General features: G+C 34.8%; 2 protein-coding genes, 2 long non-coding RNA genes and 2 pseudogenes across 6 annotated transcripts; 3 read left to right on the top strand and 3 right to left on the bottom strand.

Annotated features, from left to right (window-relative positions):
- Positions 1-1,702: 1,702 nt before the first annotated feature.
- Positions 1,703-2,926, top strand: LOC104792379 (transcription repressor OFP15 pseudogene; annotated as a pseudogene). Its single transcript, XR_015559516.1, has one exon. The product of XR_015559516.1 is annotated as a transcription repressor OFP15 pseudogene (transcript).
- A 2,966-nt stretch (positions 2,927-5,892) lies between these two features.
- Positions 5,893-7,283, top strand: LOC147942924 (uncharacterized). The gene is made up of 2 exons (XR_015559559.1): positions 5,893-6,527; positions 6,887-7,283. It is a non-coding gene; the product is annotated as an uncharacterized LOC147942924 (long non-coding RNA).
- Positions 7,162-7,525, bottom strand: LOC104792378 (uncharacterized). Its single transcript, XR_015559560.1, has 2 exons — positions 7,391-7,525; positions 7,162-7,307 (listed from the first exon to the last, which is right to left on the bottom strand). It is a non-coding gene; the product is annotated as an uncharacterized LOC104792378 (long non-coding RNA).
- Positions 7,526-11,447: 3,922 nt separating this feature from the next.
- Positions 11,448-12,434, bottom strand: LOC147942923 (transcription repressor OFP6 pseudogene; annotated as a pseudogene). The gene has a single exon (XR_015559573.1). The product of XR_015559573.1 is annotated as a transcription repressor OFP6 pseudogene (transcript).
- A 1,059-nt stretch (positions 12,435-13,493) lies between these two features.
- Positions 13,494-15,995, top strand: LOC104792376 (HVA22-like protein j). Its single transcript, XM_010518511.2, has 9 exons — positions 13,494-13,736; positions 13,827-13,934; positions 14,036-14,089; positions 14,226-14,324; positions 14,713-14,769; positions 14,872-14,935; positions 15,028-15,162; positions 15,245-15,328; positions 15,503-15,995. The coding sequence occupies exons 3-9, from the start codon at positions 14,058-14,060 to the stop codon at positions 15,806-15,808; spliced, it is 777 nt and encodes a 258-aa protein (XP_010516813.1). The 5' UTR covers positions 13,494-13,736; positions 13,827-13,934; positions 14,036-14,057; the 3' UTR covers positions 15,809-15,995.
- A 73-nt stretch (positions 15,996-16,068) lies between these two features.
- LOC104792375 (transcription factor E2FA) lies at positions 16,069-20,134 on the bottom strand. The gene is made up of 13 exons (XM_010518509.2): positions 19,604-20,134; positions 18,847-19,024; positions 18,618-18,662; positions 18,362-18,536; positions 18,163-18,217; positions 18,001-18,053; positions 17,866-17,916; positions 17,711-17,759; positions 17,524-17,589; positions 17,358-17,434; positions 16,741-16,993; positions 16,533-16,602; positions 16,069-16,439 (listed from the first exon to the last, which is right to left on the bottom strand). The coding sequence occupies exons 1-13, from the start codon at positions 19,883-19,885 to the stop codon at positions 16,342-16,344; spliced, it is 1,452 nt and encodes a 483-aa protein (XP_010516811.2). The 5' UTR covers positions 19,886-20,134; the 3' UTR covers positions 16,069-16,341.
- Between the last annotated feature and the right edge of the window lie 783 nt (positions 20,135-20,917).

Below are 20,917 nucleotides of genomic sequence, written 5' to 3'. Positions count from 1 at the left end.
GATTATTAAAACGATGATTAGCTAAGAACGATGATGAATATTGTTATAAAAAGAAAATGTGATTACTCAAATGAAACGCCTACGAAATTTCCATGAAGACAATGGCATAATAATAAGAAATGTTGGAAGACATACAGCTTTCAATCATTATATTCCCTTTTAAAAATCCACATGATTTGTCTAATATCTCCGCTCGTAGTTGAATAATTTATTTGGAAGCTTCTACTTCTATAATATATTATTAAAGATGCATGTAACTCATAAAATATTTGATATGATAATGATTTTGATATCTCTCCTCCCGTGTCACAATCTCTTCACTGGCGTCGCGTGAGAGGCACGTGAGTGAAAGTTACGTGCAACATGGAATTGTGAGGAGGCTCTCACATGGCACTCCCCGTTTATATAAATATAAATTCACCGATACGATCTATGATTACTGAATTTTTATCTGATTGACTGCACTCTACAGAAAAAAAAAAAAAGTATACATCGACTGTAGAAGAATCATTCTCAGTGAGAAATTAATTAAGCTATATCTATTTTGAGCATTCTATATAGTAAATATTTCTACAATATTGACATAAGAGTTAACATACAATATGTACATTTCTACGTAACACACTGATGCAAGCGAACCTATAGATAGATATGTAAAAATAGGTTTCAAGTGCGAGCAGGTTCCGTGAAAGAGAAACACGAAACATAGAAAAATGTTTCCGATTCGGGGAGGAAGCGTGTAATAACAATTAGTTTTAAATGCAAAATAATTGCACAGTTTTGAGATATTGTCTGATTTTACAAAATTTCTTTAAACCGACGTCATATCTCTTTTGTTTGTTGGTCAGTTAGTTGGTTGATTCGTTGGTTTAATTTGGTTGTTGCGTTTTTCTTATTATGGAGTATATAATTATCTATGTTACGTTTTTTTTTTCCTTCCATTTAAATCATTAGTCTTATGTTTGAAGATCTATATCATGATTGATACTATATGGGTGCCGTTTCTATTTTGATTATAACTACGTTTTTTATTAGTTTGATACGAGTTGGGTTTTGATTTAGATGTCTATTTGATGAATATACATTGTTTATTTTATTTTATTTTGCTTAAGCTAATCTTTCCATTTCATTTCGGGCGATTTTTATGTTTGTGGTTTTGGTTTTCTATCATAACGCATCTAAATCAAAATAATACTCTGTTATGGACCAAACTTTTAATGTGACCTAATATTTTTGTCTTTCTTAAGGAATAAAGATTACGTTCCTTTGCCACGTGCAATACAAATTGTGTAGTCCCCTAGTACGGAAGCTTCAATTATCGTTTCTCTTTTCTTTTTGAAACTGCGATCAATCGACACTTAGCTAACTTTCAAAATAGTTAACATTAAAATATTTGCATTCATCTGTGTATCTTTTAAATTTCATAGATAATGATGCAACACGGTAAACGATGTTATTAGGCGAATTATGTATTTATAAAAGAAATCAGTCGTATTCAAAACCAATAATTTGTGATATAAACCTTTTAGTATCCTTTCAAAAAGTTCAAAACTCTTTTTTAAATAAATTTAGTGTAAAGTCTAAACATTAAAGAAGCTCTGAGGAAAAGGGAAAAACGAAAACAAGAAAGCATCATTCATTATAATAAATACGAAAACAGCTTAACCGGGAAAAGGTCACTGAATTATAGTATTGAATGAGCCCCAACCAAACAACATTAAATTTTGAAGCTAATAATTAAATACAACAACCAAATAAAATTTAATATAGAAAATAGTAGTATCATAGACGTTCAAATAAGTAAGTAAAGAAACAGACCCTACCCATTCGTCTCTCTGTCCTCTTCTCCCTTCAAACCCTTAAAACCTTCCCTCCCTTCACTCCATTAACTCTCTCAGTTTTCTTATTTTTGAATCCAATCCCCAAAACATACAAACACAAAAGTAAACCAATTTATTGTCCCCGAAAGAAAAAGAAAAAATAATGAAACTCCCATTTCTAAACAAGAACAACTCTCATTCCTCTTCATGGCCATGGCCTTCTTGTAATCAAGAACCAAAAACCATGTCTTTTAGAGCCACCATCACTTTCACCAATCCTATCCACGACCAAGAAGACGATGAGCTCGACTTCGAACCACCGGAGATTTCAGATTCCGTAGAGAGTGTGATAAAAGGGCTAAGATCATCGGAGAGACTCATCTTTGAAAGCAAAGGAGAGACCAACTCTATACTTGAAGAAGCTACGAGTAAGCGAGAAGAAGACAAAGAAGAAGAAGACGGCTTCGTGCTCTTCTCCTTGGAATCGAACGACCCTTACACTGATTTCAAGAGATCCATGGAAGAGATGGTTGAAGCACACGCGCTTCACCACGACTGGAAAAGCCTCGAGACACTTCTCCTTCAGTTCTTGAAAGTCAACGCCAAGGCCAGCCATCGATACATTTTCGCGGCCTTCGTCGATCTCCTAGTGAACTTGGCACTACACACCAAAAAACCCATCATCGATAACGACATTTCCAAAGACGACAGCGTCTCGGCCTCACGCGCCGCCGCCGCAGCAGCCGGAGAAGCAAGCACTTCTTGCTGTAATAGTATGACTCTTGGAGAATCTCCGTCGTCTCCGTTGTCGTTCTACACGTCGTGTTCTTCCTCTTCTTCCTCCGATGAGACTTCCTCGACGTCCGTACGATTCTTGCCGTTGTCTTCATTGTTAGAGATGGATGAGAAGACTAAAGACATTTTAGTTTACACTGCTTAATTTGCTTTTTTAATTTATTCTTTAGCTTGATTAAAATTTGTGCAGAATCGTAAGTCGTAACTTTGGCTACCCCGACTACACATATGAAAATGATGAATGGTATTAATTTTTTTTTTGTCGACAGATGAATGGTATTAATATAATATTGATATATGTATTGTGCTTACCTTTTTTTTTTTTTTTTTTTCTACACTGTTATTTCTTCAAAAGATTATATAGGATGATGATAGTTCGATAGGACCATTTTTAAGAGATTCATAATTAAGAAAACTGAATCGGTACTCTTAGTTTTTTTTTACACAATTTGTATAAATATACTAAAACATTTAATATTTTTATATTTATTAAATATATAGTAAATCATTTTTTGTTTTGTTAAAGACCTATATTTAAAAAGATAAATAAAATAAATAGTACAAGATAAGTAGATTGCATATAATGCTTTCACCTTTCACTCAAAATGTACATATGAAAAAGAACTAAATCTGAGTTGAATTCTGTGGTACTATGGTGAACCTACAACCAAATAATTTAGACAGTATCAACTGCCAAATTTTGGCATTTTTTTATGAGTGGAATCAGACAAAGTTATAATATATTAGTAAAAAATTAAAAACTTTGTTTGAACGTTGGGTGAACTAAGAACGGGAAAACAGTGAAGATCATCTTCGCTTCAACGGCAGGTTTGGCTTTAAGATGAGACATGTGGGACTGTGAGTCTGTGACACAATCCTACGAGATTGCCTCCTAATCTATAGTTTTTTTTTTGACAATTACTAACAATAATAAAGAAAAGGTTCAAAACTAATTAACATGGGCTGAACTATCAAATTATGTATGGTTTTAATTAGTCTCTGACATCGTGTTTTTGATAGATCTAATCTGAGCCGTTGGTTTTGAATTTTAACTGTCGTTATATATATATACATATAGCAGGGTTTTTGTTTTATAATAAGAGACCTGGTTCGTATAGTAAAATCCAAAAATAATTGTGACTGCAAAAAAAAAAAGAGCCCAGAAATTCAGAATATAACAAAATATTAGATGCTGTAAGATATACCTTGCTCTTTTTTAAAAAGCCCTGACATCTCTGCCTCTTTTGATATATAATCTTCCACGAATATATATACATTTATAGAAAGATTACTATTAATATAAAAATTAAGAGCGTCTAGTTTAAAGTATAAACTAACAAAAGCCAATAAATTAGAAAAATTACCATCTTCATTTTTTTAACAGAGGTTTGGACGAGGCCGAGCGCTAGTAGGGATGGGTACCAACCTCAAACCATCTTCGAAGCATAGCATCTAAATCGTGATTAATTATTTTTATTATCTTTTGCTTTGCTTTCAGTTTGAATATAATGGGCTTGGAAATTTAAAACTGATTTACAAAAAAAGAAAATTAAAAAAAAATGAAAGGTTAAAGAACTCATATTGTATAAAATACTAGTTCATTTATAACTGTTTTAACTTCTTCAGTTGTTATTTTTTTTGGTAGGGAACTTATTCAGTTATTGAGAAGGAGAACAAGTATTGCTAATAAAAACACGTATATGTAAATTAGTTGCGGCTTAACGGTTATTGACGATGCTAGTTAAGAAAGATAAAAAGACAGATACTTTATTGATTTGATAATGTTGATGTAAAAACAAAATAATTGTCAACTCTCTATCTTCGAGATTAATCTTTCTGCGGTAACGATTATTAAAATCTCAAGAAGCTTCGAACTTTTGTATCAGTAGCTATATATTTAATTAACATTTCTAATCACCCTCACCAACTCTCCAATTTTATATCTTTCACTTTTCTTGGCTTTTTGTTACGATTTATTAGCATGTGTAACATAGAAAACGAATTTCATTTCTCGAGATGCATTATAGTAGGATTTTAAAATGATTCTCGAAGTTTAGGCATATACAACAGTCACAACTCACAAGTATAATAAAGAGTCATTAAAAAGGAATAATGAACGTAATTAAATAAAATGAGCATCAGAAACGGATAAAGTCCAAAATTTTAGGCCGTGTTTTGCTCTCTTGAGATTCAAAGTTCTCATTTATGAGAAAGACCAAATCTCATGTCACAGATTTAAGCTCCTAATTACCCAAGCAACAATTCATTGGTATATCGTTTTAAGCTTAACTAATGCAATGTGGTTCGTTATACCAACTTATTTGCGTTATCTCATTTCCATCAACTTATTTGCGTTATCTTATTTGTGGTTAGTAACTTCAGAAGTCTTCACTCTTCACAACGGTCATCTTCATGGCATTAAATTGTTACAAGTTACTGTAGTGACCCTGTTCTTTTCACTAACCAGTAAATGTTGCTTACCTGTGATATTGTTCGTGGTTTATTTTGTCGAACCGATTTGATTAACCTGACTCGTAATCATACCCAACAAAGATAACTAGTTCAGTCCCAATTCCAAATAATTTATCTGCTAAGCTCTCAGCTTTTCTACCCGTGTTTCAACTTTCAAACACTCAAATCGAAACGATTTATCTAACCAATAATTAATTTCTCTTGGCTTTGTTTAAAATAAATATGGGTTTTATTGACGTAAGTTAAAATTCTAGGAAAATGGAGAGATACAATTAATGGGGTTTGTAATCAAAAATTAAATTGTTTTGTGAGGAATTATGTATTGGGTTTCTCTAAAACATTTGGACTAGTAAAAGCCTGCAGGTGTGTCTATTACTTTGTCCTAAGCTCCAGTAATCGAATACATGTTTCTAGACTTCTAGTGGTGGACTCGAACTGGGAACTTACGCATCGCCGTCAAGTATGTTGACTTTTAATTTACACCGTTGATCACTTGAACAAGTCTAGAGGGCTGGTTCACTCTCCGAACCATCTGGTCCCTAACGTAACAGCCCATACTACTACTGTTCAAGCCCTTAAAACATGCGTGACTCCATTTTGTAGTTGTATTTTCTTGTCAAGTGCACAATGGTCATAACCTATATTGTTTTAGTATGCTATTAAAAAAACTAAATTTCATAATCTCTAAACTCTATTATGTGGTATATTACAAAAAAAATGCCATTGCATTTTTATTAATTTAATAATCTAACAAAAAAAAAGCTTGATATGGGTTATACATTAATCGGGGTGGACATTTTTTTGCAAGAATAGACAAAAAAAAAAAAAACCCTCTCTCCTAAAGAAGAGTTCGCCCTAGCCGTCAACAAGCTTCAGTTCTCCGTTTGCCCTCCCCGGTGGTCGGTGCTCCTCGCCGCTGCCGTGAGAGGGTACCTTAGTCTCTCTTTTGCTGTTGTTGTTTAGTTCCTTGCTTCCTTTAACTCTTGAATTTCGGTGGAGATTGGCTTCACTTTGGTTGAGACGGCAGATCTTCACAGTGGGGCTTGCGAGTTTCGTCGTCGGCCAGCTTCTCCTGAGAGAGTTGTTTCTTGGGTCTCCTAGATCTATTTTTTAGAAGATTCGACAGAGTTTTGAGTTTCATGGTGATTCGCAAAATTTGCTCTCGAATCTGTGGTTGTGGTCTCGCTTGTTTCTTTAGCTCGGTAAGCTAACCTTCTGATATCTTCTTCACCGTTGTCTAGAGCTAAATGGAACTGTTTTAGTTTGTTTCAATTTCTTGGATTAGTCGTTTAAGTAAATGTTTGGCTTTGGACTGGGGAATCGTTTGGCTTGCTTCGAGTTTCAATTTGGGCTTGTGGAGGCGGTTGGAAGTGTCATTTTGCAGAGATTTTGCTAGCAATTCCGGATCAGGTAGATCCACGGTATGACTCGAAGAATAAGGTATCTGCTTTGCTAGGTCCTTCCCTGTGTTCTTTCGTTCATGTGTTGTTCGATTGGAAGCCGTCAGTGTTGTGTGGTTGTGTTTGCGTTACCCGCCCAGCCTTTACCTTCCTATCACCCTTGTTTATCTCGTCTTTCCTTTGATTCCCAAAAGGCTTGTTTCCCTCTCTAAGCTTAGGCTCCGTTTTGTTTGAAGAAATGCTAGTCTCCTTTGTCTGCATTTGGTCCTTCTCATGGTTGTGGTTTGTTGTGGTTGATAGCTGTCTCGGTTAGACTTCGCTCCTTGTCTTGCTTTGCAAATCTGTTTAGATTTGATTGCGTTTTGAAGGCTTCTAACTAGACGTTATGGGACGATGTAGTCGTCGTCGTCGTATCCAGAAACGTTCGAGTCTTGTTTGCTGGGTTATGAAGTTCTTGGTTCTTGCTTCGAGAGATTGGCTCTCATATTGATAGGAGGTGGTGGTTGTTATTTTTGGATTGGCCTCGGGCATCCTTGGTAAAACTCAGCTTCAAGAGCTTCAGAAGAAGAAACATTGCGGTTTGGGACTAGTTTATTTCTTAAAGGTTCATCCTAGTTTGCCTTTGTCTTTAGCTCTTGGGTTCATCCTCTTTCCAAAGTTGAATTTTCCTTTGCTTTGTTGTTTGTTTTCTGTGTTGGTTTCTCTTATGCTTCCGGGGATATGTACTCGTCCGCCGGCTTTGTTTCCCTTGTTTGGGCATTAGACTCCGGAAAAATCTTGTCTTTCGCCGGTTTAAGTTGTATGTCGCAATGTATTCCACCTAGTTATATATAAAAAAAAAATCTTGTGATAAAAAAAAAGAGGGGTTATACATTAATCGGATGCACTTGAGAGTGGATGAACCTTCACTTGGGTTCTGGTGCACTTGAGAGTGGATGTATTGCATCAGTCCATTTGAACCAGTCAACTTAATCCTGGTCCCAAGAGAATCAATCAAAAGGTCACATTTTGAAGTGATCGGTATAAAGCACATACCGCAGATGGATCAAAGTCAGCACGTGGAGCTTTTTTCCCTTTGAGCAATCTACGAACCATCTTGCTCTTCTCTTTAGTCAGCTCCACTTCCTCGTCATTATTGTAGTCATCAAAAAATTTGCGCCTAGAACAAAAAAAAAAAATATATATATATATATAGATATCATCAGCATAATACTGATAACTAACTAACTAAACTACATAACAAATAAACAGAGAAGTCTTCAAACTAACCAATACGTAGAGTCATCCATAGTTGCAAGAAAAGAGTCAAGTGTGTCTTGTTTTTTCCTTTTTAGTAATCTTCTTCCCAGTGATGTCATAACCAATATGTTTCTCATCTTTATACCACTCCAAGGGAACATCCCCAAATGTAATTCTAGGAGCAACCTATACAGATCAAAGACATTAATTAATATATAAATATAATTTCAAAGTAGTCTTAATACCAAACAGAGATTAAGACTTTATAACCCATCCGTCTTCTGTTCCTCCCTGTGTTACATCATCTTCTGATTCGAAATCATCCAAATTCAAAGATCCGTAATCAGAATCAGTTCCAGATTCTTGTATTAAGGTTTTCACTTCTTTCTCTACTTCCTTTTCAACTGATTTCTTCTGTTTCTGAGATTTCCCAGATACGCTTTTGATTTTGGTTTCTATCGTCGTCTTATCTTCGTTAGCTTCTTTGCTCTTCTTCGTCATCGCGGAGGCGAGGTTTCGTCTGAGACGACGAAATTGGTAGATTTACGGTGGCAGAGATGGAACAAAGATTTAGTTTAGGGGTTTAGGTTTCCTAAGTCCCAATGGTCTAATGGGCCTATTTTATCTTTGGGCCTTTCGTGAAGACGATTGACATTTTTTTTGACAAAGAGACATTTGACATTTATTGTTTATTAAAAAAAATTAGAAACTAATATTTATCATATTTAAAAAAATTAAATTAAATCACTCCCTAATAAATTAAAATTACCATTTTTCAATTTCATTCTCTCTTTTCATCTTTCTAATATTTTCTTGGGTTTTTTAATTATTTTATTATATAACAATTTATTCACATATGTTGCAATTTGATTTTTTTAAACAGACGTATATTACTCAATTGATTTTTAAAAAAATATATGTACAATTTATCATATGTGTAATTTATTAAATATTTTTTTTCACTTCATATTTACGCAGTATTAAAATCTAAAAAAATCACAAATGCTATATTTTATTCAATATAGTATATACAACTAAAAAAATAAATCAAAAACAATCGAGATTTCTAAACACGAATTCTTCAATACGGGTTTTTAATATATTTTCTGGATTTTATCAAACTTATATAATTAATGGATTTGAATATTGTATCATGCACCGAAAACGGGTTGAAATCAGAGTATGAAACTAAATAAATTAAATGTAAAAAATTATAAAATGTATTGAGTAAATCAAATACAAATTTTTATAATTAACAAATTACCGCAAAGATTTTCATGTGTTGTAGTTTATCTTTATATATATTATTTATAAAAGATAAAAACTTTTAATAATAATTTATTGGTGATCGGTAGTTAAATTTTAGAAATTTGGGAACTAGAGTTCAAGTCATGTTAATGCGATTTGAATTATACTCAGGCATTTCATATATTCTAGAGATTAATCTCGATTTCCTTCTAATTTGCCAGTATTGAAAACACAAATTACTCATTAGATATGGTTACAAACGAAGAATGGTACAATACAAATCTATAGTATAGGCCAAAATTTCAGAAGTTTTGAGAAATTTTGCTTCTGAAGTCATTAATGGAGGAGCCACGAGAATCTTACAGAATCGTTATTGCTCCTTTTATTGCTTATCGTTAATGCTTCTTTTATTCACAGATGTCTGAGCTCATAATTACTAGTTGCTGCTTAGTCTAATCTGAAATTTACTTCAATATTGATTACCATATTTACTACTTGGTAGTTGGGTCATATATTTATAGCACCCATTGATTATTCTTTCAACATTAATATCAATGCATGTATTTATAATCATAAATATTACCAGTAGTAGTATAGCCTAGTTGGATGAAGTTAAGTACTGTATGTATTTTAAATGTGATTTTGGTTGTTTCTAAAATGGAATCGAACCACTCGGTCAGATCGGTATAACTCTGATTCTAAACGTTTGGTTTAATTCTACGCGCACACAATTTTTCGAGCGACACACATACCAACACCAGTCTAAATGTGTTGATCGGTGACTGATTACACAAAGTACTTTCTATTTTGAGTGTAAAAACTTTGGATTTGTAGTGGTACGTAAGAACTTTTGATTTTGTAGCGGTACTACGTACCAATGGTACCACCCAGTCAGTCACCCCACAGATGGTCCAAGCGAACAAAGTGGATTTTGAAATATTTTTTTCTCTCTTATAAAATAATGGATATCCTCTTCTTTTATGTTATCCCGTTAATTTATATTAAGAACTTTATAAATTCAAAAGAGTTTCATGTAATGTCAAAAAAAAAATTTAATAATCGATTAGAAGTTTTTTTTTTTTTTAAATGTATGTGAAATGAATGAGACCGAATGAGTTTTAGATTTAAAAAGAAAACACCAAGTGTCTCTTTTATGGGATTAAGTTTTGGCTAATAGTACTTATACAATCACTATTCACTAGTTAAAAGTTCTAACTTTTCTTGAAGCTGATACCATTTACGATTTTTTTAAATAAAAAAAAAAGAACAGTATTTTTTTAAACAATTACCTTGATGAACTAGAAATTACTGGGTCAGTGAAGAATTAAATACCTTGGGGACCAATGTTAAATGTCTTACGACAAAACTTTTACTAGAAAATGTAATTTCTTGAATTGTCTGTAGACCTGAGTGGACCACTAGACAAAAACTAATAATTACTAGTAAAAATTACTTAGTTTAGCAACAAGAAAAATTGCAAATATTTTAAAGGATGAATCATATAGGAGGAAACTGTAAGAAGGGTTCGTCCAAAGTATCATCATCAATAAAATACACAGGAGAAGAAGTAAGAAAACAGTACAGATAAGTGTCTGCCTCGCTATTTATTTATGTACACACTCTGTCTAATTATTACGAGTACCAAATCCCAATGCACCCTCATGTCTTTTACCGCCAAAATCCACAGGTTCGCTACTTTTCTATGACTGTTGTATTCATTATGACTTTAAAACTTATGAGTTATTATGAGGGTAGTAATGAATCATTATGATGAAAAATACATTATACTGGCACACTTCCAAAGTACAGCATACAGTCCGAAATTGGCAATAAAGGGTTAACATTGGACTGATGTAAAATCCGTGGTCTGGTACTCGAGATACTAGCACACGGCCAAACGATTGGTTTTAAACTAGTAACAAACTTAATTAGCGGTATTCAACATACCAACACATCTTTAGATAGCACATGAGGCTAATTAACAACATGTACCGTCACATATTGTAAAGATCTGTACGTACTTCTGAGTTTACTCCATAATAAGTATTATTCTCAATGTTGGTCCCCATAAACTACTCAAAATTGTAATCCATATCTCTATCTAATTCTTCATTGCGAAAAGGTTTTTTACCCCAAAATTTAATACATATAGGCCAAACAGAAATAAGTTAGTATTATCTATTGGAGAAAAGTGACGAATATAATGTAGATATACAGTCCGCAAGTATAATTTAAACATGCACGGTTCATATCTGAAAAGAAAAATAAACCTAACATTTCAAAAATATTGGGTTATAAAAATATTACTGTACTGCCCACTTCGTACATTTGACAATATCTTACGTGATATATGGACTGCATAATATCATGTGAATAATAAATAAATAAAAAGATTTCACGTGTACTTGTTTTGGGGAACCTTCACGTCATCGATCGTCCTAATGAGAGTCACGAGTGTCATGCACAAAACAGATCTTTAAAACTTCTATTCTTTCTCGATTTTGGCCGAATACAACAACAAAAATTAACATAGAAACATGTAGCAATATTATTATAAATATTTCTACCATTGTCGCCTACACTTGGTTAAAAAAGACAGAGAAGAAAATCCCAAAGCTACAGATAAGAAAGTTAAAAAGCACAAACCCAATAATATATTGACACGTTGGTAGTAGGTAAAATGGATAGTCAACGTGTCAATACATTATTGGTGACGTGGCATATTTTCTTAGTTAAAAAAACAAGTTTTACATCGTTCGGTGGTAGTGGTTACGGTTCGAGGCACGTGAGCCATGACGGTGGACGAGTGGAGACTCTTGGACGCCGCCACGACGTTTAACGGCGGCGGAGAAAACTCCGTCCCAGATTTCGGAGAAAGCGCGGATGATGATGCCGTGGTGGTAAGGCTCGTTGAGGGAGAGAAAGCAGTGGAGAAGCTCTCTGAGGTCGTCTTTGGAGTAAATCTCGTTCTCGAGAATCATCTGAAGCATAGACTGGCGGAAATCAAGGTGAGGATCGTCGGAGTCTTTCTCGACGGCGACGGCAGCGGTGGAGGGTGTGGCGGAGGAGGAAGAGGTGTCGGAGAACCAGTGGGAGGTGGATGGAACGGCGGAGGACGAGGAGGCCGTGGTGTTGGAAGAGTGGGAGTGGCCGTAAGTAGAGGAGTAGTGACGGGGCTTTTTGGGAGAAGGGCTGAAAAAAGAAGACAAGTTTGGGAACTTACAGTTGCTACAACCGATGTCTACAACAGAGACTGCCTTAAGAACCATCTTCTTCTTCTTGCCTTTGCCGGTCGTCATAGCTTGCTCTTTTTGTTACTTACTGTCTAGAGAAAACTGTTATTAGAGAAAGAGAGATAGAGTGAGTGAGTGAGAGGGAGAGAGAGAGAGAGAGAGAGAGAGAGAGAGTATCTACTTGGATTGGTATTAAAGGGTGCATGTGGTGACTGAGATGGATTAATGAGAAGTAAACTCTTCGCAATAATATTTAATTTGATGTTCAACGTCGACAGTTTGTAAAATCTTTTAAATTGTGTGAACGTTTTAAAACATAAGTAAATGTCTATATCCATGACAGCCTGAGCATTAATTTGACATATACTTACTTACTCCACTGGTTCTATAAAAAGAGTATTAGATATATAGGACTGAATCAGAGAAGTTGTTGAATAAGAATTAGTCAAATTACAGCTTTTAGATTTTAACATTACCGTCCAAGTAAAGTTTGTTTAAAATGTATTTTGTATTGGGCCTTCATGAGCTTTATAAAACGCCTTAAACTGAGCCTTCATAAAATGTGTCACTCAAGACGGATTTAAACCCAAAGGCCGTAGCTCCTCCTACCACCCTTCGATCGATCTAGCCTAAAGACATCCAGACCACGATCTAGCGTAAAGACATCATGTATCAAGTTGTCCATCGATGTGATTTTCTATTTGAGATACATAGTGTAAAATATAAGTAAGTAACATAAGCAATCACTCACTACTGATCACTGGATTTTTAACCAATTGATTTTTACTTGAGTTAAATATATTTTTGATTAGTTACATTACTTTTGCTTTCAGTTTGCACTTTGCACCATTGTAATTAGATTACGGTGAAAGTCATAGTAAGTAAATCATCAAGCTTAACGCGGGATACTCCCATTGAAGCGTTGACTATGTCTTTAACCCATAAAGTTTTGCAATTTTGACTAGGTTTTCCTGAATTTTTTTTTTAATATAGATATATTTTTAATTTTTATAAAGAAGACTAGGTTTGATTCGAATTATCCATCGGATAAGGATAGATGGAATTTCTAGTGGAATTCATTCTTTTAGTTAATAAATTTATCGTTTTTAATAGTAGAATACTATAATTAAAATTATAATTAAGGACAGCAGAATATTATTTGTTTATTGGATTTAATTAAGTGTGACTCAGTCAAAACTTAATTTTGATTCTTGAAGGACTTGTCTTTTGTAAATTTCCGATGAAAATGTTAAAATCACAAGAATAGAAGATAACGGTCAAACGATAAACCCGTTCCTCGTACCCACAAATTCAAGTAGCGTTTGTGGCAAGAAATTTTATAACCGTTTACTTTACACCAAAAAAAAATTAAAAAATGTCTTCTATACCCTGAAGTATTTTCCAATTATAGAATTTACTCGTCTTCATAATCTTCCTCTCTCTTTTTGTTCATCATTTTTGAGATTCAAAGTTTTTGTTTTTTTCTTTTCTTTGCTTAAACCGGAGAGACACCCTCTCCCTAAATATAGGTTTCTTGTTTATAACAACTTATACATTTGTTCTTTTCTTGTTATATACAAAATCGGTAACTAACACACATAGTTTGATTTCATTTGCAGTTTTGATCCTTTGGGTTCAATTTCTCTGATCATAACATTCTTCTTCATACGTTCAAGAATCCTTACGAGGACGAGATCTTCCCTAACGTCTTTGATCTTCTTCAATAGGTTCGTTTGCATTTGCCATACGCGTGATGAATATTAAAAAAGAATGATCGGTTCGGGTTTTAAATGATTGTTGGATCGGTTTTGTTATGTTTGTATATCAGGAAATTCTGATTTTGGTCGAAGATGTTGGGAGATTTCATCATCAGACTCCTTGTGTATGTCGTCCTACCATAATCTCTCTTCTCTTTTTATTAATGTTCCTTCAAAAGTATTTCTCTTTGATTCTTTAATTATAGTTAGATTAGATCAATGTATATGTTTAATTGAAATGGTGATAATATTAAATGGCAGATTAATATTAGGGTACACATACCCTGCATTCGAATGCTTCAAAACGGTGGAGAAGAACAAAGTTGATATCGAGGAACTCAGATTTTGGTGCCAATACTGGTAATATTTATATATATTGTCATCCCCTTTTTCTCATTGTTATATATATATATATATATCCCACAAAAAAATATAGATATTTATATATATATATATATATTTCTCTTTTTGGTTTGTTTGATATAAAAAGATAGAAGACAACAAAATACTGTTAAGTTGGATTTCTCTGTTAGTTTTTTTTTTCTTTTGGATGCACCTAACCTTTTCTACAAGTATACGTATTTGGTCTCTAATAGTTTGGGAATTACTGGTACAATTTCTATTAGGATTTTATTAATGTAATCTCAATGTATGTGATGCACGTATTGTTTATTTTAAATATAATAGTTATTTGTCAGTATGAACTGGAAGATATTAATCTATTAAACATGTGTATTTGAATAATTAGGATACTCTTGGCGCTAATTTCATCATTTGAGAGGGTTGGCGATATATTTATCTCATGGTAAGTAGTAGGGTTTTAATATTAGTTAACTGACTTATGCCCTAAATCCACATTTAAAAATGCATCAAATTTTTGATTTATGCCTTTAATTATTATTTGCAGGTTACCGTTATACGGAGAGATGAAAGTAGTCTTCTTCGTATATCTATGGTACCCCAAAACAAAGGTAAATGGCACATGTTGCTTTTTAGATGATGGATATAGTTTGTTTAGTAAATAAAATTTATGGTTACTAATAACTTTAAAAAATGAATGAAGGGAACGAGACATGTGTATGAGACATTGTTGAAGCCATACATGGCTCAACATGAGACAGAGATTGACAGAAAGATAATGGAGTTGCGAGCTCGAGCTTGGGATTTTTTCATCTTCTACTTCCACAACTTTGCCCAGGTCCTTTTTTTTTTTTCTAGATTTTTATAATTTATACGACATTGTTATACCATAAACGGTATTAATATAATATCGTGCACAGGCTGGTCAATCTACCTTGATCCAGGGTTTTCAGTACGTACTCGCCCAATCGGTCCGGTTCTCAGCCGCTGCAGCTAGCCCACCGGTACGTACGTATCACTCTAGTTTTGCCCCATAAATGCATATATCGATACTATCTAGTGACTAGTATTCAAGTCGGGTAATTAGCGTAAACGCAGTTCTGTGCTTACGCTTTGTATGTGTTATAATTACCGTTCCAGCTTTAACACGTTTTCTTTTTCTTGTGCTCCTGCCAAAGCCGATGGAGCGGAACGTAAACGTGAACGCGCAGTCACCGGTAGAGATGGACAATGAACCACTGTCACCGCGGGCTCCAAGACCGCTGAACAAATCTCTGTCTGCGTTGCGATCGCTAGAAAAGCAAACGAGCAGAGGGAGGAAGTGGCCGCCACCAACACCACCACCAACACCAGGCCGAGACTCAGCCGGGACATTCAATGGAGAAGACGGAGTCAATATTCCTGATACTATTCCGGGATCACCCCTCACCGATGCTCGAGCGAAGCTCCGACGTTCTAACTCCAGAACTCAGTCCGCAGCATAGTAACGTACATATTAACGTGACTCGACGGAACTCCTTAATTTGTTTGAAGATATATAGGAAAGAAAAGTGAAATGAAAGTTTTGAATTGTTTAAACTACAATACAGATTGAATTTTTTCTTGTGTTTATGTAAATTGAAACAGTATGCATTAATACAGCGAGAACATTTGTTTGCTTGTTTCGCTTAATCTTTTTCTGGCTAGGTTGTTCAATCTGGATACAGGTTGTTTGGGTAAATGAGTTTTGTTACGTAATGATGCATTTGGACGGTCAAAAATTATACTCAAATAATGTACCAATGCAGCCGATGAAGTGCATTCTCTGTTAAACTTACATTAGTTTCTCGTAACTGGTGCCCCTCTACAACATTACTCTACCGATAAATGAATCATAATCTAATGGTACATTGTATGGAACGCACCTGCCATTGGTTCGTACAGGTTCTGTATTTGCTCCCTCCTTGGAATTGATTTTGGGAGTGTTGTGAGGTAACACATTTGGGATCAGAACTTGAGATGTGTGTTTGGTATTGGATCATCTCGGTGTTGAGTCAACAGCGGTTGGTGTTATTTCACCCATTACCGGTGGTGGAGTACCCACGTCGGCTATTCCATACTCCCAATCGATAACAGCTTTTGCTATAGTTAAGGATTGCTTAAATTATCATATGCAGATAGATAATTGAACTATAAGAGAGTACCAATTTGCATATTTGCAAAGGATACAGTCCGTTTTCCAAATATCCGTCATGCTAATTTCAGCATTTGAAAGAAGCCAGTAGTCCGACTCATCATTCTGCAAAAATATAAGACTGACATCAAAACAAGAAAGATTTTGAGAGATGTTAATAAGTTCTTGTGCACAACTTCATAATTCTCTGTTTCTTTTTTTAGTCTTCTAGAGTATCTTAAAATAAGCAGGAAGATGACTTACTTCAACGTCAGAGGGAGTAATCTTAAGCATTCCTCCTACTTGCTCCTGCAAATAATTAAGATCAGAGGTATCGCCGGGTTGAGGATGAGGATGATCGTGAGACACGTTATGCTCAATAGCAGTTCCTGTGTTATCAACAGTTAAGGCTTCAATGTCATGGTGTCCTGAAGATCCTGAGCTAGAAGCAATAGGCAAGCATGCTGGTGGTGCTGCAACACTCCCATTTGTGTCTTCGAACTTCCCTTCAAATTCGCTGAATAAAAGCATGTAAACGAGAGAGTCAATTTTCAAACTGAAGAAATCTTTGTTTTGCTATGTTCAATTATCGGTATACCGCAATCAGTAGAGTATACATCGAATGAACAAAAATGTGAATAACAACGTTTCTATTATTTGTTTTATAGCTACTCCAGGAGGAAATGCTTCTATGTGTTGCTAACTGGGAAAAAAATTCTAATAAGTAAACACCAAACTAAACCTTTTATATGTTAAGACATTTTCTTTGATTATGTTAAATATGGGTGACTACTATTTCAATTTTAAAACGAAATTCTGCTTTGGTATATATATAAACACTTTGAAAAGATAGAAGAAACTAGAAGCCAAGGCATAAATACCTGACGAGGTATACGTCAATAGGTCCCATAGTACTTCTAAGAATGATCCTGTATCTCCTTTGTGGGTGGTCAACCGCCTGTCAAGTAGAGAAGAAACATTATCAGAACGTATTGGAATCTAACAAAGAATAGCAGATGTCTTCTATAGTCGCTGAAAGAGACTAACTTCATCTGGATCAGGCACTTCCAAAGTTGTGCCATGAGGAGCTTTGACGGCTATCAGAGTCTGGTTCTGCAGAAACAGCAAAGAGAGAGTTAAGCTATAAGTGAACAAGTAAGTCTTGGGATAGACATACATACAACCAGTTGATCAAATACCTAAGGATTAAACATATGAAAAAGGAAAGACAGACCTGGAAACCTGGTAAACTTTTGATATCCTCTTCAGTAACAAATAGCCATCTGGACAATGTGAACGGATTAGTCAAGTGTCCATCATAACAATAGCACCATCTCATAGCAGAAACAAACTAGCCATATAAAAAGATAGAACAACAGAGATTTTTACTTTTGATTCTTTTCATTTTCGCTCAGATCTCTTAATCTTTCCTCCGTTTGTCTGAAGAAAAGTTGTTAAGCGTCAACATTGGTTGAGTAGATTAACCACAACAACCCAAAACTCTCTAAATGAATGCTATGAAACCTGATTTGATTATCTAATGCTTGCTCCTCGAGGGAAAGGTTTTCAATTTCTGCCTGTAAGGAGAAAATAAGATCATTAATCAAACAAAGCGAGAATCTAAGTGCAAGGTATTTTACGATTTACATGCAAAATGAAGTTTAAGTGTATGCTATTTCACTACACCTGTATTACAGATACGTCAGCATCCACATCGTCAGGACTCGAAGGATCAACGCCCCTAAGCAAGTTTATTGATCATCAAGTGAGTTTATATGTAATTAAACGATTAAGGAATATCCCAATGAAGCAGATACGCGGAAAAATTAGGTACGAACTACATAAGCATACTATATAGCATAACTAAATCATAAAAAGTCCTCACTTCCAAAGTATCCGATTCTTGAAAGGCTTTTCGATGAGATCTATCCCCTCCAAAACGTTTGTAATATCATATATACGTCGTTTCTGGACCTCTAATGTTTCTGCAGCTTTGTTTAGGTCCAGCATTCCATCTTTGGCTTGTTTAATTAGATTGACAAACTTTTTTGTAAGGAGACCTGGCCAGCTTTATGTCAGCAACTTCACATACACTACAACAGGTATCGGAATATAAAGAGATAATAGAGTTGCTAAATTACCTAGGGAACTGTCATAGCGGCAAGGAGTTAGTGGTACAGGAGAACCTGCAAGTTTACCGACAAAAAAATAATCAGCCCTTCAACCTACTTGTTGCTCTAGACATGATATATAGTTTCAAAATAAGAATCTAATATACAGCAAGGCCAAAAGGAGTAGACAGTAGTCAAGAACACCAAAGATAAAGAACATGATGAAGGTAAACCGGCAGCAACCTACAATCCTACTTACCAGCGTTAGTTGAGATGGGTGTTTGAGGAGTTGACTTATTTCCTTTGGCCTTTGACTTGATGTTGACTCTGCCTGTCTTTGTAGGAGTTTTACAGGGACTGCTATTGGAACCAGAACTTGTGAATCCATTATTAGATGGAGCAACAACCATATCCATTGTCGACTTTCTCTTCCGTGACTGCAGAATAAAAATCAACTTGTTATTAACTTGAAAGAAGTTGGGTCAAAAGAGATATCATCCAAAAGGCTTTATAAAGCTTCCAACACCAATACTTGGATATCAAATTAGCTTATGCTCAACACTATATGAAGAATCAACTTAAGAGTATACTTATAGGATACTTACAGGAACTAAATAAAAGAGGTTGATGAAGCTCAAAACATAAAATTGGTAGAGATGACAATGTAAGGGGAGCAATTGAAATTCAATTTCACACACAATTGAACACCCCAGGCAAGGAAATTGCACAATCAGAAGCTCATATGACATAGGAATTGAAGAAATCGTTGCCGATTTGAGTCAATTGGGTGTAAAATTGAAGACCACACTATCAGACAAATTTGTGGGCAAAATGTACCATCGCGAAGCTAAATTAACGACAAAAATTGGGATGAATCCACAACAATCTAATTAAAATCAGAGTCAGAAGCAAGCGAAATCCGAAAACATCATCGAAACCCAAAAATAACAATCTCACACAGGCGAAAACCCCCAAAATCGAAAGCACCAGCAAAAAAAAAAAAAAATTAAACTCACAGGAGATCTAACAACGACAGCATCCTCCTCCCGATCTACAACACCGAAGCCATTATTAACTAAGCTCCTATCGGTGTTATGAGTGAGCGAAGAAGAAGAGGTAAATCGATGGTAATCATCGGAAGGATGAAACGGAGGTTTTGTTGAGGCGAAAGCTAAGTGACGACGTAAAGGTGGGACAACGGGTGTAGATGTAACGAGAGACGAAGATGACGGCGGATGGTGCGGCGGCGGCGGTGGCGGCTGAGAAGAACCGGGTGAAGATCGTACGATACCAGACATGGATCGTAGTGAAAACGTGAGTCGGATTTGTTAGATTCCGATGATGATAAAAACGACGGCGGTTGAAGGAAACGAGGGTTTTTAGTGTTAGAGAGAGAGAGAGAGAGAAAGAGGAAGAAGAAGAACGAAAGAATGAAGAAGGAAAAAAAAAAGAAAAGAGAGCAGAAAACGAGGGAAGGAGGGAATTTTATGTTGGGATAGATGTGGAGGGAAGGGAAAGCCTTCACCTATTAATTAATAAAAATCCATAAATGAAAAAAAAAAAAAACATTAATATTATACTATTTTTTATTTTATTTGTGCCCCGGAGTTTTGTATTTGGTTTTAGATTGACCCTACTTACTTTACGTTTATTACTTTTTTGTTCCTTTTTGTAACGGGAATATTGAGATTTTTTTTTTTTTATGTTGTTGTTTTTAAGGGGTGAAGTAGAGAGAGTGATCTAGAGAACTTGTATTTTGAATCTGTGATTGATTTATTTTTAAAGGTGTAGTCGGTAAGAGATTTCTGCAATATAGATTGGGATATAATTTTTGTTTATGTATTTACATGTGCTGCTGCTTCCGTTTCATATTAATAATTATAGAACAACCCACTGGTTTTGAAATTTATTTTTATCCTTTTGTACTCATTTGTGGTTGTTGTTGTATGACAGTGCGAACTGATTTAGAAAAGAAAAAAAAAGTGTAGATAAGTTGGGTATGGTATATATATATCGGTAAAAATGTTTTGACGACCAAAAAAAAATGGTAAGTTATACAAAATAGTTAAGAAAAATAAATAGAAGATGCCAAAATGGTAAGAACACCTAAAGTGGCAAAGTTTTTGTACCGCTTTTTTCGTGCCCAGCGTAAGGTGGTCACAAGAAAAGCGTTCATCTTTCACCGTTTGATAACAATTTCACCTGGAGAGAGTGTTGTAGTTTATGTTTTTACGAGCGTAAGTTACAAAAGCCCATTTGAGACGAGATAATGTAATGTTGTTATCAAGTTACAGCTCATACTTTTCATAAGTGAAATTACTATACCGGAC

This window comes from Camelina sativa, chromosome 6, assembly GCF_030686135.1.
Source record: "Camelina sativa cultivar CO46 ecotype springtype chromosome 6, ASM3068613v1".
Lineage (NCBI taxonomy): Eukaryota > Viridiplantae > Streptophyta > Magnoliopsida > Brassicales > Brassicaceae > Camelina > Camelina sativa.
This window is presented reverse-complemented; position numbering and strand designations above follow the sequence as displayed.